The 14004-nt window shown below is 50.0% G+C and overlaps 1 protein-coding gene across 1 annotated transcript in view; it reads right to left on the bottom strand.

Moving 5' to 3' along the window:
* TECTA (tectorin alpha) overlaps window positions 1–14004 on the bottom strand; it is a 114727-nt gene that overhangs the window by 26256 nt on the left and 74467 nt on the right. Inside the window, exons 13-15 of the mRNA XM_059676794.1 lie at window positions 8884–9267; window positions 6543–6829; window positions 5304–5626 (exon numbers count right to left, since the gene is read on the bottom strand). Of these exons, the coding sequence (XP_059532777.1) occupies window positions 5304–5626; window positions 6543–6829; window positions 8884–9267 (994 nt within the window). The remainder of the gene's footprint in view (window positions 1–5303; window positions 5627–6542; window positions 6830–8883; window positions 9268–14004) is intronic.

The raw sequence follows: 14004 nt of genomic DNA, 5'->3' as shown, positions 1-14004 counted from the left end.
GATGAGGTGGGTTGTGCAGCACACCAAGGGCTGCCAGCACAAGACCAATGGAGGTTGCGGAGTGTGCAAGCAGTTCATGGCCCTTTGCTGCTACCATGCCAAACACTGCCAAGAAAACACATGCCCCATTCCCTACTGCCTCAACATCAAGCAGAAGCTCAGCCAGCAGAAGGTACAGCAGCGCCGGCAGCACGCGTAGCTCATGCACCAGCAGATGCCACCATCAACACCCTCACCGTGCCTCCTTCAGCACCACCCCGGCCTGTTGGAGACCGGGTGTAAGCTGACACGGTCCTTGCACCTGAAGGGGCTAGCAAGGCTGGGACCCTTACCCACACAGTTTTCCCAGACTTGTTTGGATGGTGGTTATCAGTAGAATAAGAGCAACCTTTGTAGAATGAGAACAGCCTTTCATGGCTTACCAAGAAGTCTGTAACTATTTACTGAGATTTGCTGTACCGAGAATTTGTCCTTCTGCTCTGTCTCTCCCTTAGAGATTAAGAGGAACAAAGAATACATTCCTCTTGACAGACCTCCTATTCAGTGTTTTGTGTATAAAAGGCATTGTGTGGTTAATAAACTTACTGCAGTTCCTCGAGAGCTGTAGTCCTCCCGATCCCACTCTCCTGTCTTTCTTTCTTTTCTCAATTCCCACCTCCCTACCTCAGCCCGGCTCAACCTGTCAGGCTGGCCCTGACATCGGCCCCCCACACTGCATACCAGCACAACTGGACACCACAGCCCCCGACTCTGCCCCAGACCTCGCCTGTGAGCACGTCACTAGCCAGCTTCTCCAGCGTGGCCAGAACTCAGCTCCCCACCACAGTTTGCACTGGGAAGCCCACTAACCAGGTGTCAGACCCACCGCCCCCCGCCTGGCCCACCTGCAGCAGTGGAGGCACCGGCAGATTGCACGAGAGGCACAGCAGCAGCATCTGTACTGGGTGAGCACCAACAATGGTATGCCCCAGAGGCACAGTGACCCCCAAGAGCTAGATGGCCCCCATGGGCCTGAATGTGACCCAACCAGGTCAGTGGGCCTGTTATTCTGCCCCCCGAGCCCCAGCAGTGGCAGCCGGCACCCATCCCCCAGCAACAGTCAATGTGAGGCATGCCCAGACCCATGATGTCTATGCAGACCCAAGGTGCAGCCACCTCAGAGCATCTCTCCAGGTACCCTGCAGGACCCGCTGTGGACCCTGAAGTCTCCCAGCTCTTCCAGCAGCAGCACGTGCTCAACATCCTCACGTCAAACCCTCAGCTGATGGCAGCTCTCATCAAACAGCACATGGCCAAGTAAGTGGCCAGCCAGCCCGGCCTTCAGCTCTAGCCCAGCCTGCTGAACCTGAATGCCATGCAAGCCAGCGGGCACGACCTGCTGTCCCTCCGCATCAGCAAGCAATGGGAGGCCTGAACCCCCAGGGCCAGGCTTTGAACATCATGAACCCAGGGCGCAACCCCAGCGTGACGAGTATGAGCCACAATACAGAGAGATGCCACAGAGCAACAGCAGCAGCAGCAACAGATAGGCGGCACCGGCCTGGCTGCAGGTCTGGCAGGACACGCCCAGTTCTAGCAGCCTCAGGGAAGTTGACACTACCCACAGCCATGCAGCAGCAGCGGATCCAGCAGCAGATTGGGTCCCAGGCCAGCCAAACCCTGTAGGCATACTCTGTACCTTTCCCCTACCCTCAGTTTCTCCCCTGCACTCAGCACTTTTCTATTGTCCCTGTTTGAGGCTCCTGCACTCTCAGCAGTTTTCCTGTTATTTTCATCTCAGGTGTCACAAGAGAAGCTAAGCAGCCCAGAAAAGCAACGCTAGATCCAGCTTCCTGCAACTGCCTGCACCTACGTCCAACCCACACAGAGACATAAATATCCCACCCTCCCTACTCTTGCTTGCTGAAATGGATACACTGCTGTGTATTAAAATAAAATTTATAAAACTCTCACAATGTCTCTTGGCCTGTCTCCTGTCAGCATGGACCTAACAAACCCCACGAACCCCAGCAGCACATGCTCTCAGAGAGCCACAGGCCTCACCTCTCTGGGCAGCAAATGGCCATATCCCTCAGTATTCAGGTGAGATCTCTGGCCCCTGTCCAGCCTTTAGACCCCAGTCCCAGCCTCCACATGCCAGCCCATCACCACAGATATGCCCCAGCCTTCACCACACCATGTCTCCCCCCAGATTGGCTCTCCCCACCCAGGCCTCCCAATCACCATGGCCAGCTCCATAGATCAGGGACACTTGGGGAACCCCAAATATGCAATGCTACCACAGCTAAATACCCCCACAGGAGTGCATTGCCAGTGAGCTGTCCCTGGTTGGTGACATCACAGTAGACACCCTAGAAATGTTGCGGGAGCAGGAGCAGAGGTGGTTGGTGCCGCTGCAGGAGAGGCCTCGGTGTGGGCCCTTCCGCAGAGGCAGCGGGAGAGGGGGCTGCGTGGTTCCGGTCCCAGTGCTGCCCATTCTGCAGAGGCAGCGACAGTGTCAGCGGCGCGGGCCAATCCCAGCACCATGCCTCCGCAGAGGCTGGATGGGGTGCAACCTGCTGTGCCTCAACCTCCCCCAGCCCCTCCCCCAGCCAGCCTGGCCCCAGATCACCCCCCACCCACCAGTGGGCAGGGGGTGGGGCCAGCGCTAAGAAATGGAGGCCGAGGGCTGGCAGCCGTGGCAGCTGGCAGTGGCAGCAGCAGCGGGGTGATGGGGGCGGTGCCTTCCCATGATCGCCTGGTCACCCCCTGCAGAGGGAGGCCAGACTGTGGCTTAGGAGAGGGCCTAAGCTGTCAGTAGGACATCCCCTGAGGGCTCCCGGGCTGTTAGAGGGGGCAGGCCGGGCTGAGGGACCCCACCCAGTGCACACATTTTTGTGCACCGGGCCTCTAGTATCAAATAATGTTCTTACTACAGAAAATATACAAGAATCCATAGATCTTTATCACTAATTATATATATACTGGAGGCCCAGTGCATGAAATTTGTCATAGGGGGGGTCTCCTCAGCCCAGCTTGCACCCTCTCCAATTTGGGACCCCTCGGGGGATGTCCAACTGCAGGTTTAGGCCTAAGCCAGCAGTTGGACATCCCTCTCACAATCCTGGACTGCAGGCTCCTAATTGCTCACCTATCTGCCTGCCTGGTTGCCCCTAACTGGCCCCCCCTCCCCGCCGGCCTGATCACCCCTCACTGCCTCTGCATGCCAGCCTGATCACCCCTAACTGCCCCCTTGCCATCCTGGTTACCCCTACCTGCTCCCCCCTGCTGGCCTGGTCACCCCCAATTGCACCCCCCACCGGCCTGGTTACCCCTAACTGCCCCACCTGCTGGCCTGGTCACCCCCAACTGAACCCCCTGGCTGGCCTGGTTGCCCCTCACAGCCCCCGCCCCACTGGCCTGGTCTCCCCACGCAGCCTGCTGTTCATTCGTTTGGTCATCCCTCACTAACCCCCCTGCCAGCCTGGTCTCCCCACGCAGCCTGCTGTTCATTCGTTTGGTCATCCCTCACTAACCCCCCTGCCAGCCTGGTCACCCCATGCAGCCTGCTGTTCAGTCGTTTGGTCATCCCTCACTAACCCCTCTGCCGGCCTGGTCACAGGCAGCCATCTTGTGAGGGCATGAGGGTTAATTTGCATATTACCTCTTTGTTATATAGGACTAGTGGCTTGGTGCACGGACTTTTGCACATTGAAAGAAAATTAATTAGAAGAAATATTTTAATATTGCTATTCACCCTTTCTCTGTAATATAAGTGCCAACCAAATTCGCTATCAACAATGACAGATTGAAACATACACGTGCGATTGGCGCCAGTGAGAGCTTTATATGTATTGCACATGTGCGAGCCAACTTAGCCTTTTATATATATAGAATAAACTTGCTTAGTAGACCTGCTTTCTGATTTAGCTAATCTTTTTCCAGCCCAGTGAAATACCCCAACTTCTCTTTCAGGTAATTGTCAGCAACACAGCAGTAAATATCAACATGAAGCAGATTATTATTGTAGATCACTCAGGGAGAACAAAGGGTAAAATATTTAACTGCAGCGGTGTTTGGCTATATTCTGCGCAGGGAGAAAACCTGAAGTCATTTTCAGGGTACACCATTTCTTACTTCTTTTCAGTCGGGTCAAGTTTCTAAACTTTCTAAATCTCCAATTTCCTGCTAATGAAAAGAAAATAGGATTCCATCGAGTCTCCTATCTACCCACTCCAGGACTTCTGTGAGGATCAAATGAGATGAGGCACATGAAAACACTTCACAGACATTTGGTTACAGTGTAAATGTTTGCACCTGGGTATAAAGCAAGTTGTGTTCCTGGGCTGAAGAAACTCCAAGGAGGCTCGTTGCTAGGGAGAGGAAGCCAGGCGTTGCTATGTGACGCCATTACCTGACACCCACAGCCACCGTTTCTGGGCTGGGCTGTGGGCCACATTTTGTGCCATGGCAGCGTCAGCTGTGATTTGGTGGGTGTCGCTCCAGGGTGGTGGGGGGCCTCTGTCCCACCTGGGGGAAGCCGAGTGTCGCTTTGTCAGCGCCAGTTCCACGGTGCCGTTTCTCTGTAAATGGCCAGTGCACGTCATGGCAGTTGCCCCCTGGTGATCAGTGTGCATCATAGCGACCAGTCGGATGGGCGGAGGGACACTTAACATATCAGCCTTTTGTTATATATAGCTATTTTATCCTATATAATAAAACGCTATTATGCAAATCGACCCAACGCTGGAACGACCTGTCGCTATGACGTGCACTGACTACTAGGGGGCAGACGCTCAATGCAGAAGCCGGCCTCATGGCTGGTGAGCGCAGCAGTGGTGGCGGGAACCACAGGCCTGGCTGAGGGACCCCCCCCCCCCCTGCTAGTGCACAAATGTCATGCACCGGGCCTCTAGTATATATATAAAATCCCTTTATAATTCTTACCACAGCTTCCTTTCAACCCAGGCAGACACGGCCAGCGCCATTCTAACTCAGCTTGCCGTTTGCCACTCACATTGCTTCTCTGATTCAGGCTCTGGCCATGTTAAAGGAATGGCATGGAGCTGAGTTTGGGGCCTGGATCAGTTTGGGTGCCATGCATACTCTGTCTCTCCACTTCACAAGTCACTACATGGGTGCTCATCCCACGCAGAGCCTCATCCCCACCCCCTCCCCGTGCTCCGGACCCCACACCTGGGCAGGAGCTGGCTGCAGCCACCTTTCCAACCCCGGAGGCGGGTCTGAGACCAGCCTGCCAAAGGGGCAGAGCCATGCCACCAGCAATGCTGTTCTTAACTTAGAAAACAAAACAGTTCTCTTACAGCAATTCTCCTTCTCGATCCACTCCGTGCTGAGGATCCCCAAGGAGCGGCAGGACTCCCCGTAGGCGGCCAGCGAGCCGCACAGCTGCAGCTTCCGGTGGTTGTAGCAGCCGTCCAGGTAGCAGGACTCATAGAAGGGCAGCGGGTCGAGCAGCCCGTAGCAGGGCTGGAAGAAGCCCTTCATGTCCGTGAGCTTCAGGCAGTAGCCCTCACCCTGCAGCCTCTGGATGTGCACGTTGTCGCAGGCGGCCGCGTACTGCGAGAACTGCAGCTCGTTGCAGCTGCAGGCGAGGGGGCGGTCAGAGAGGGAAGGAAAGCAGCCCCTGGGCTCTCTGGGGGCGGGAGGCCCTGTCTGCTACGTCCTCTGCAGACCCAGAAGCCAACGCACCACACCGATCCCAACACGACCGTCTTGGGACCTCAGAAACGCGGGCCATTTCTATGTTAATGTCGCTGGGATAAGTGAGCATAAAATCAAACTGAACTGGTAGCCAAGGACCAGACAAAAGGGAGATCCTGACATATTAACCTTTGATATAACTGACTGGTAGAATTGATACAATAACCAAAAACAAGTACTGATATAACAGATAGCAATAATAATAATGACTACTAGACCCGAAAGGCTCACAAGGGGTTTGAAGCTTTATGTCCACATCCGGGTATTAGCTGGTGTCTGGTGTGTTAAAGCCAGCTAAGAGAAGTGTGTCTGCAGATCCAGACTAAGTTAGCAGCCCAGAGGGTCCCAAACTAAACCCCACTGAGATAATGCGTAGAGCTCATTCGAAGTTGGACAGTTAGGGCCTTGGTGACTTCTGTGTTTACAGAAGCTGTCTTGACTCCTACCAACTTTACCTGCACAACCACACCCAAGCCCTCCAGTAAGCGTCATAAGCACATGACTGGACCGGCACTGGGGAGCAAGCTGTGGCCCTTTTCTCCTGAGTTAACTCTGAATCCCGCCCCCTGGGTGCTTCATCCCAGCCGGGCCACTGGCCAAGGCTTCTAGTGCAAGCCTGGGCAGACTCGGTGAAAATTCACAGTGATACCACCTCACCCAGTTCCCTCCTCTGCCACACAAGACACTACTGAGGCCTCTGATGTGTCTCTTTGTATCAGGAAAACTCCATAGACTTTGGCTCGCTCTATCCAGGAGAAGAAAGTGATGCTATGGAAGGAGCATTTTCCACGGCGCCCCGGGGAAGGGCGGGCGGGCCCGAGCCGTGGCGGGCCTCTCACCTCTTCTGCATCCCGTTGGTTTTCCAGCTCTGGGCCAGCACCACGCTGCTCACCACTGGCTTCCCCCGCAGGGTCACGTAGTCGTCAGTTAAGTCCCCATTGAAGTTGCCACAGAGGCCACACACTTTGTTCTGCAGCCTCTCGCTGATGCTGATTTTTATGACGTTGAAGCCGTTGTAGTATATCTGGATGTCGGGGCTGGTGTCAATCACCAGGAACCCTTCGCTGCTGTAGATTTTGGTTGCCAACCCGGTTATAAAAGGGACATTCACTTGTGTGCCGTTCACCTATGGACGACAATAAAAGTAAGTGATCCTTAGAGCAGAGGTTTGCAAGCGTTGACTGTGACGGGCCAGAGTTAATATTTTATGATCTCTATTGCTACTCAACTCCAACCTCATGGCAGGAAAGCAGCCCATAGACAAGATGTCACTGAGGCTGTGTTCCAATAAAGTTTTACTCACAAACACAGGCAGCAAATAAATTTGGCTAAATCCTGTACTTTGCTGTCCCCCGTTCCAGAGTTCAAGGACACTCACTCATCTTACTGGCCACAGCTCCCCACAAAGAAGCAAAATATGAAAGCAGAGTAAGAAAACATTAGAAAAATATAACCCACAGCCAATGGCTGGATTTCCCAAGCATAAACCAATGACTGGAAGTGAAGTTCAATCCTGCACGGAGGAGTCTAACATGGCTATCTTTACTGTTTTCCTGCCTATAATGTTGACAGGAGTCCAGCCCAGAGAGCCTATAGCATAGCATTTTCTGTATTCATCATTTTCCGGCTTTATAACAATGTCTTTTATTAACTCTTAGGATAGAACATAACATGCTTTTCTTATACTTACAAAACAAATTCTATTTTTTTTTCACCTGCAGGTTATTAGTAATTTTTATTTCTTAAAAAATCAGAAGCCTTTAAAAATATGATTATTTTCTATTTTTGTAGCTTGGGGTAGTTTATTCAGCAACAATGTCAGTTTTGCTGTGCTGGGGGCTATGTTCACTCTGGCTCCTGGATTCTGGACCAGTATCATTGTGTCTATGTGCGCCAATTTGCAAAAGGGACTGGGAGTTCAAAAAATAGTAGCAGCTTTCCCTGAAGTTAAAAACCAGCAGCAGAATGTAAACGCTTCCTTTAAGCTTGTAAAATACTGCCAGGCCTTTGGCTAACTCTGGATACTAAGCTACATGATGACTGTCCAAATAAAGATACACTCCCTTACCCAAGCCGATGATGGAAAGCAGATCCGCACAATACTATTCAATTCCAGAAAATGCTCGTGTGCGTCCTGGCTCTATCCCTGCCTCCCTGGCTGTAACCGGAGCATCGAGGTCTGACGCCATCCTCAGGCCTACCTGTGGCGAGCAGCTGGTTTACCTGAGGCTGGGAGTCCCTGTCCATAGTTCTCTAGAGCAGGTTACCTTCTTAAACGGAAGGGGTGGGAGGAATCCGAGTGAGAGAGGCATGTTCGCTATGGGCTGGGCTGGGTTCATGCATGCATTTATTTATTTTCTATGTGTCTAAGGTGCACAGAAGCCAGGCAGCTGTCCCAGGGCAGCCAGCTGAGGACGTCACCACCTTCGCCTGTTTGCCTCCCGCTGGCATGTCCTCCTGGGCCTGTCCTAGTGGGGGTGCCCCCTCCTTCGGGGTGTTGTTTAGCTACTTGTGTTCTTAGGCCAATGCTCGCCTTCTCTCCGCTTCTGGAAAAGATGGCAGAGATGGAAGAGCGTGTCTGCGTGTAGGTGGGCAGGGCCAGAATAATTGTAACGGCTCAAATGAGATGCTCACCGGGAATTAATCCAGAGAGAGCGAGGCCTCTGCCACGTTATCGCCTGAAGCTCCTGGGGCACCGGCATCATTACACGCGAGATGCTGTGCGTGCCCCGCAAGCCTCGGCTGCCAGCAAAGGGACAAAGGGGCCCGTTCCTGCGCTCGTAGAACCTTTCTACCGCCTGCTTTAAAATCTGGGGATCTGCCCTGGCTGGTGTGGCTCAGTGGATAGAGTGCCGGCCTGCGGACTGCAGGGCCCCAGGTTGGATTCTGGTCAGGGCACCTGCCGGGGTTGCAGGCTCATCCCCAGTGGAGGTCGTGCAGGAGGCAGCCGATCAATGATTCTCTCTCATCACAGATGTTGCACTCTCTCCCTCCTCTTCCTTCCTCTCTGAAACCAATAAAAATACATTTAAAAATAAAATACAAATAAAACCTGATGATGTGTGCGTGGTGCCTATGCAGCAGCAGCCTGTGACCCTCACATCTGGTCATCAGGAAAGCGCCTGCGCAGGCCCTGGCCAGGCCGCCCGCACGTTTCCTAGCACCAGGGCGGGCGGTCACCTTGACGGTGTTGCGGTCGCTGATGAGAATCTGCTCCTCGTTGATGTAGAAGTAGACGGGCGAGATGATGGTGAGGTTGGGGGACGACCACTTGTCGAAGTTGATGATGAGCTGGAAGGAGATGTCGGGCAGCTTCTGGCAGATGGTGGAGAGCACGAAGGCGCAGTTGGCGGGGAAGCGCAGGAAGGCGCCGTCGAAGGTGCGGAAGACGCCGCCGCCGGCCGCCAGGCAGTAGGAGGTCCTGGTGCTGAAGCAGCCGCGCACCCCGTTGCGCAGCGCGCACTCCTCGTCCGACTTGCACTGGCGCGGGTCGCACTGGATCAGGTTGCGCCGGAAGCAGCGGCAGCGCCGGGTGCAGTCGCTGTTCCAGAACAGCTGTTTGGGCTGCAAGAGAGGCACCTGCGTAAAACTCGGGCTGCGGGCGGGGTTGGGGGCCCCCCCCGAAGCCTGGGCCGTCTTTGCGGGCTGGGTTACCTTTCTTTAATGGAACTGATATTTGCAACAGGGAGCAATAGGAAGGCTGCTTTCATTCAAATGTTACATCAGTTCCATGCAACTCAGATGCCAGACAATATGCAATTTAGCCTTTACTGGTTTCAGTCAAGAATTTGGCAGCTGTACAGCTGGGTTGTAGAATTACCCACAGCCAACCTGAATGTGCAGCTGTTAGGCTCTCAGATGGACTAGGTGAAAAGCAAATCTCTTTGGTAAAAAATAATTGTGGACCCATGGAAGCATGGAGAGAAGGTGGGGGGAGGGTGGGTGGGAAGTAATCAACCAAGGACCTTGTATGCATATATGCATGGCCTATGGACACAGACAGTGGGGCAGTGAGGGCCTGGGGCGGCCGGGCAGGAGAGGGTCAATGGAGGGGGTGGGGGGAAGGGACATATGTAATACTTTCAACAATGAAGGATTATTTTTAAAAAATATTATTCTAGCAAGTACTCCATTCCACTTCAAGGATGACGTTTAAATTCACTCAAGAATAATAAACCAGCCCTTCAAATGCTAAATAGATAAAAAGAAGTGATAGCCAACCCTTATGATGAGCCATTTAACATTTCACAATACCCAACACTCCCGACTTTTTTCTTGTATCAAGGCCACTTCTTTTTATTTCTATTACAAGTACCTCCATTTCTGTGTCATGAGTGAGAGATCTAAAAAACAGTGATGTTCCGTGAAAGGAAAGGTTTGGGATCAGGCCAACTGGATTCCACTCCAGCCTTGGCATGATATATGTGCCACCTTGAGCAGCACGACTCACCGCCCAGGCTGTCAGTTTGCTATCTCTAAATTAAAGATAATAACGTCTTGCAGGGCACTCCTGATTTTGGTCCAGATGAAAGAGTAAGTAAGTGCTGTGCTCACCATTTCCCGTCAAAATTACATCTAAATTATAGAACAGCCGTCTTTGGGAACCACTGTAGACTAGTGGGACAGGATCCTATAACTGAAATATAAACAGAGCCATGTTGAGGTTGGAAGGAGGGGTAGGGATGTGAAATGGTTGGTCCCACACTGAGTGGTGGATAGGAATCCGCAGGGATATGTTGGCTGTAGAGGTCCCCCCTGAGGAGTGAGGGGTCCCAGCCCCCCACGGGATTCTTCAGCCAGAGTACCAGTGCCAGGAAGAGTAGTCCCCACAATGCCTTTCTGTGAAAATCAGCTAAGACTCCATCTGGGTGAGACAGAGGGTTGCTGGAGTCCCAGGCATTCCTCTTAAAGGGCCCAAGCAGAGCACAGACTCACTTGCTTACAAAAACTCACACTAAGCTCTAGTGAAGGGGCAATAGCTCAAAATGTATGTGGGACACATGGGGAAGAAATGAATCGCCCTGCTTCAGAGCAAGGGCTGGAGGGTCAAATCTCTCTGGGACTAAAGTGCCTGCAGGTGCCATTTTTCCTTTGTTGAGCCCTTCCCCCAAATAGATGCCAGGTATAGGCAGGCACCAAATCTGAGTCTCAATTAACCTGGCTAACATGGCTAGCTCACCACACCCTGGTAATTCCCTGGGACCCCACCGGAAGGCAAGGAGGCCCCAGAACCAACACACCCATGGCAGAACCAACTCAGACACATTAGAGCAACACCCAAATTGCTCAACAAATGATACACTTAAAGTGTGGACTTAATAGGAACCAGAACCCCACTAAAGTGAATTCCATACAACAGCTTGTCACAAGCCAGTCCTCACAGCAAGTCAGCCATAGGGTCAGTCCCACCCAATGACAGGCCAACAGCAATCAAAGGTCAACTACAATAGAAGGGTACTTTCAATCCACACAAGGGACACCATGGAACACCCAGCTCAGGTGACCAGGGACTTGCACCATTGCGCCACACAAAAAACCTGCCTACTACATAAAAATGCTCTGCCAAAACTGGGAGATGAAGCAGATCTACCTGATATGTAGAAACACAGAGAGGTAGCCAAAATAAGGAGACAAAGTAAATTTCCCAAATAAATGTCCCAAATAAAAGAACAGGACAAAACTCGCAACTAACCAGGTACAGAGTTCAAAACAATGGTTATAAGGATGCTCAATGAACTTAAGAAAAGAATAAATGAACTCAGTGAAACTTGTACTAGAAACCATAGGGAAAAAATTATCAAAAATGAAGAATACAATAACAGAAATTAAGAATACATTAGATGGAATCAACAGCAGATTAGGTGAAGTGGAGGGCCAAATCAGTGATCTGGAAGACAAGCAAATAGAAAACAGTAGAACAGCAATTTGAAAAAAGAATTTTTAAAAAGTGAAGACAGTTTAAGGGACCTCTAAGTCAACATTGGAATCATAGAAGGTACCATAAAAGTCCAGAAATTGCAGAGAGTTCAAAACAAGATGAGCCCAAAGGGGCCTACACCAAGAAACATATAATTAAGATGCCAAAGGTTAAAGACAAAGAGAGAATCTCTTAAAAGCAGCAAGAATAAAAGCAGTTAGTTACCTACAAGAGAGTTCCCATAAGACTGCTGATTTCTCAATAAAAATGTTGCAGGCCATAGGGATTGGTGCAAAATAGTCAATGTGCTGAAGCAGGACCTACAACCAAGATTATTCTACCTAGCAAGGCTATGGCTTAGAATTGATAAAGAGATAAAGAGCTCCACAGACCAGAAAAAGCTAGAGGAGCTCATCACCACCAAACCAGTATTACAATAAATGTTAAAGGGACTTCTCAAAGGAGAAAAGATAAAAGATATGAATAAGAAAATAGTATAAAGAAAAAACTCTCACTTATAATGGTAAACACATAATAAAAACAGTGGATCAACCATTTTTAAAGCTAGTACAGAAGGTAAAAGGCAAAACTGAGAAAATCATGTGTATTTACAACAGTAAATTTAAAGATACACACACAAAAGAAGTAATAATAATTACAAAAAATATAAACATGGAGGAGATAAATGAAAAGGGTAATAATTTCAGAATGTGTTCAAATGCAAGCAAACATTAGGTTAAAATAGATGGCTATAAACATAGCTTGGTATATAAAGCACAAGTAACCACAAACCAAAAATCCACAAGAGATATACAAGAAATAAAAAGAAAATAATCCAAACACAACACTACAGAAAATCATTAACATATAAAAGAAAAGAAAGAAACAGAGAACAACAGCAAAATCAGAAAATAATTAGTAAAATGGAAATAACCACAAGCAATCAATAATTACTTTAAATGAAATGAACTAGAGGCAGATCTCTGGGTGCACAGCTTGGTTCTTTCCACATGCACCTAGGTCCAGCAGAGGAAGCCACAGGTGGTGGATGGCCGAAAGCTCCAAACAGGTTGTCCAGAGCCAGTCACAGAGGCATCTGATTTGCCCTGCAGCAGAGTCCCTCCGAGGAGGCCCAGAACCAGTCCACACAGAGGCCAGCTTCAGGCAACAGCAGAGCAGGGTCCAATGAGCTTCACGAGCAGCACAGCCACAGGGAGCTGTTGGCAGCACCATCGCTGCTGAGGTGAATCCACTTGGTGTGGTCGGCACCGCACAGCAGCCTGCACGCTGTGTTGGGGTTGAGCCTCACTGTCAGTGAGCCTGAAGGTTGATTCCATGTACAAATGGGCCAATAGCAATCAAGACTCAATTACAACAGGAGGACCCATGCAACATGCACAAGGGATATCATTAGAGCACCCAGTCTGGTGATCAGGGAGGCTGTAACACTGGTCCCCATGGGTCACCTCCTATATAAAGCCACCATACCAAGACTGGGAGTCACCCAATACTTACAAACAAAAATAAAGGGGAAGCCAAAATGGGGAGACAACAGGCCCCAAGAAGAGCTGAACAAAGTGGAGATAAGCAATTTATCAGATACAGAGTTCAGAGTAATAATTATAAGGATGCTTAACAGCATGAAAAAGGATTTAGAAACCATAAAAAATTCAGAAATGAAGAATGCCATATCCTAAATAAGGAATACACGGGAAGGAACAAACAGTAGCCTCAATGAAGCAGAGGATCAAATCAGTGATTGGAAGACAAGGTGGAAAAAACCCAATGAAAGCAGCAAAAACAAACAAAAAACCCAAAATTTTTAAAGAAATGAGGATAATTTAAGAGACCTTTGGGACAACATGAAGTGTAACAACATCTATGTCATCACAGTCCCAGGAGAAGAGAGAGAGCAAAGGGTCCAGAAATTATTTTAAGAAATAATTACTGAAAACTTCCTTAACCTGGTGAAGAAAACACATACAAGTCCAAGAAGCACAGAGAGTCCCAAAAAAGATGGACCCAAAGAGGCCTATACCAAGACACATCATAATTAAAATAGAAAAAGTTAAAGACAAAGAGAGAATCTTAAAAGCTGTAAGGTAAAGGAAGTCGGTTACCTATAAGGGAACTTCCATAAAACTATCATCTGATTTCTCAACAGAAACATTTTAGACCAGAAGGGACTGGCATGATATATTCAAAGTGATGAAAAGCACGGACCTACAACCAATGCTACTTTACCCAGCAAAGCTATCATTTAAAAATGAAGGAGAAATAAAACCTTCCCAGACAAGAAAATGTAAAGGAGTTTGTGGCCACCAACACAGTAGTCCAAGAAATTTTAACAGGTTTCAAGAAGAAGAAGAAAGAGGGGGAGGAAG

This window comes from Myotis daubentonii, chromosome 19 (assembly GCF_963259705.1).
Source record: "Myotis daubentonii chromosome 19, mMyoDau2.1, whole genome shotgun sequence".
In the NCBI taxonomy this organism is placed as follows: domain Eukaryota; kingdom Metazoa; phylum Chordata; class Mammalia; order Chiroptera; family Vespertilionidae; genus Myotis; species Myotis daubentonii.
The sequence above is the reverse complement of the archived record's forward strand: the minus strand, read 5'-3'. Positions and strand labels throughout refer to the sequence as shown.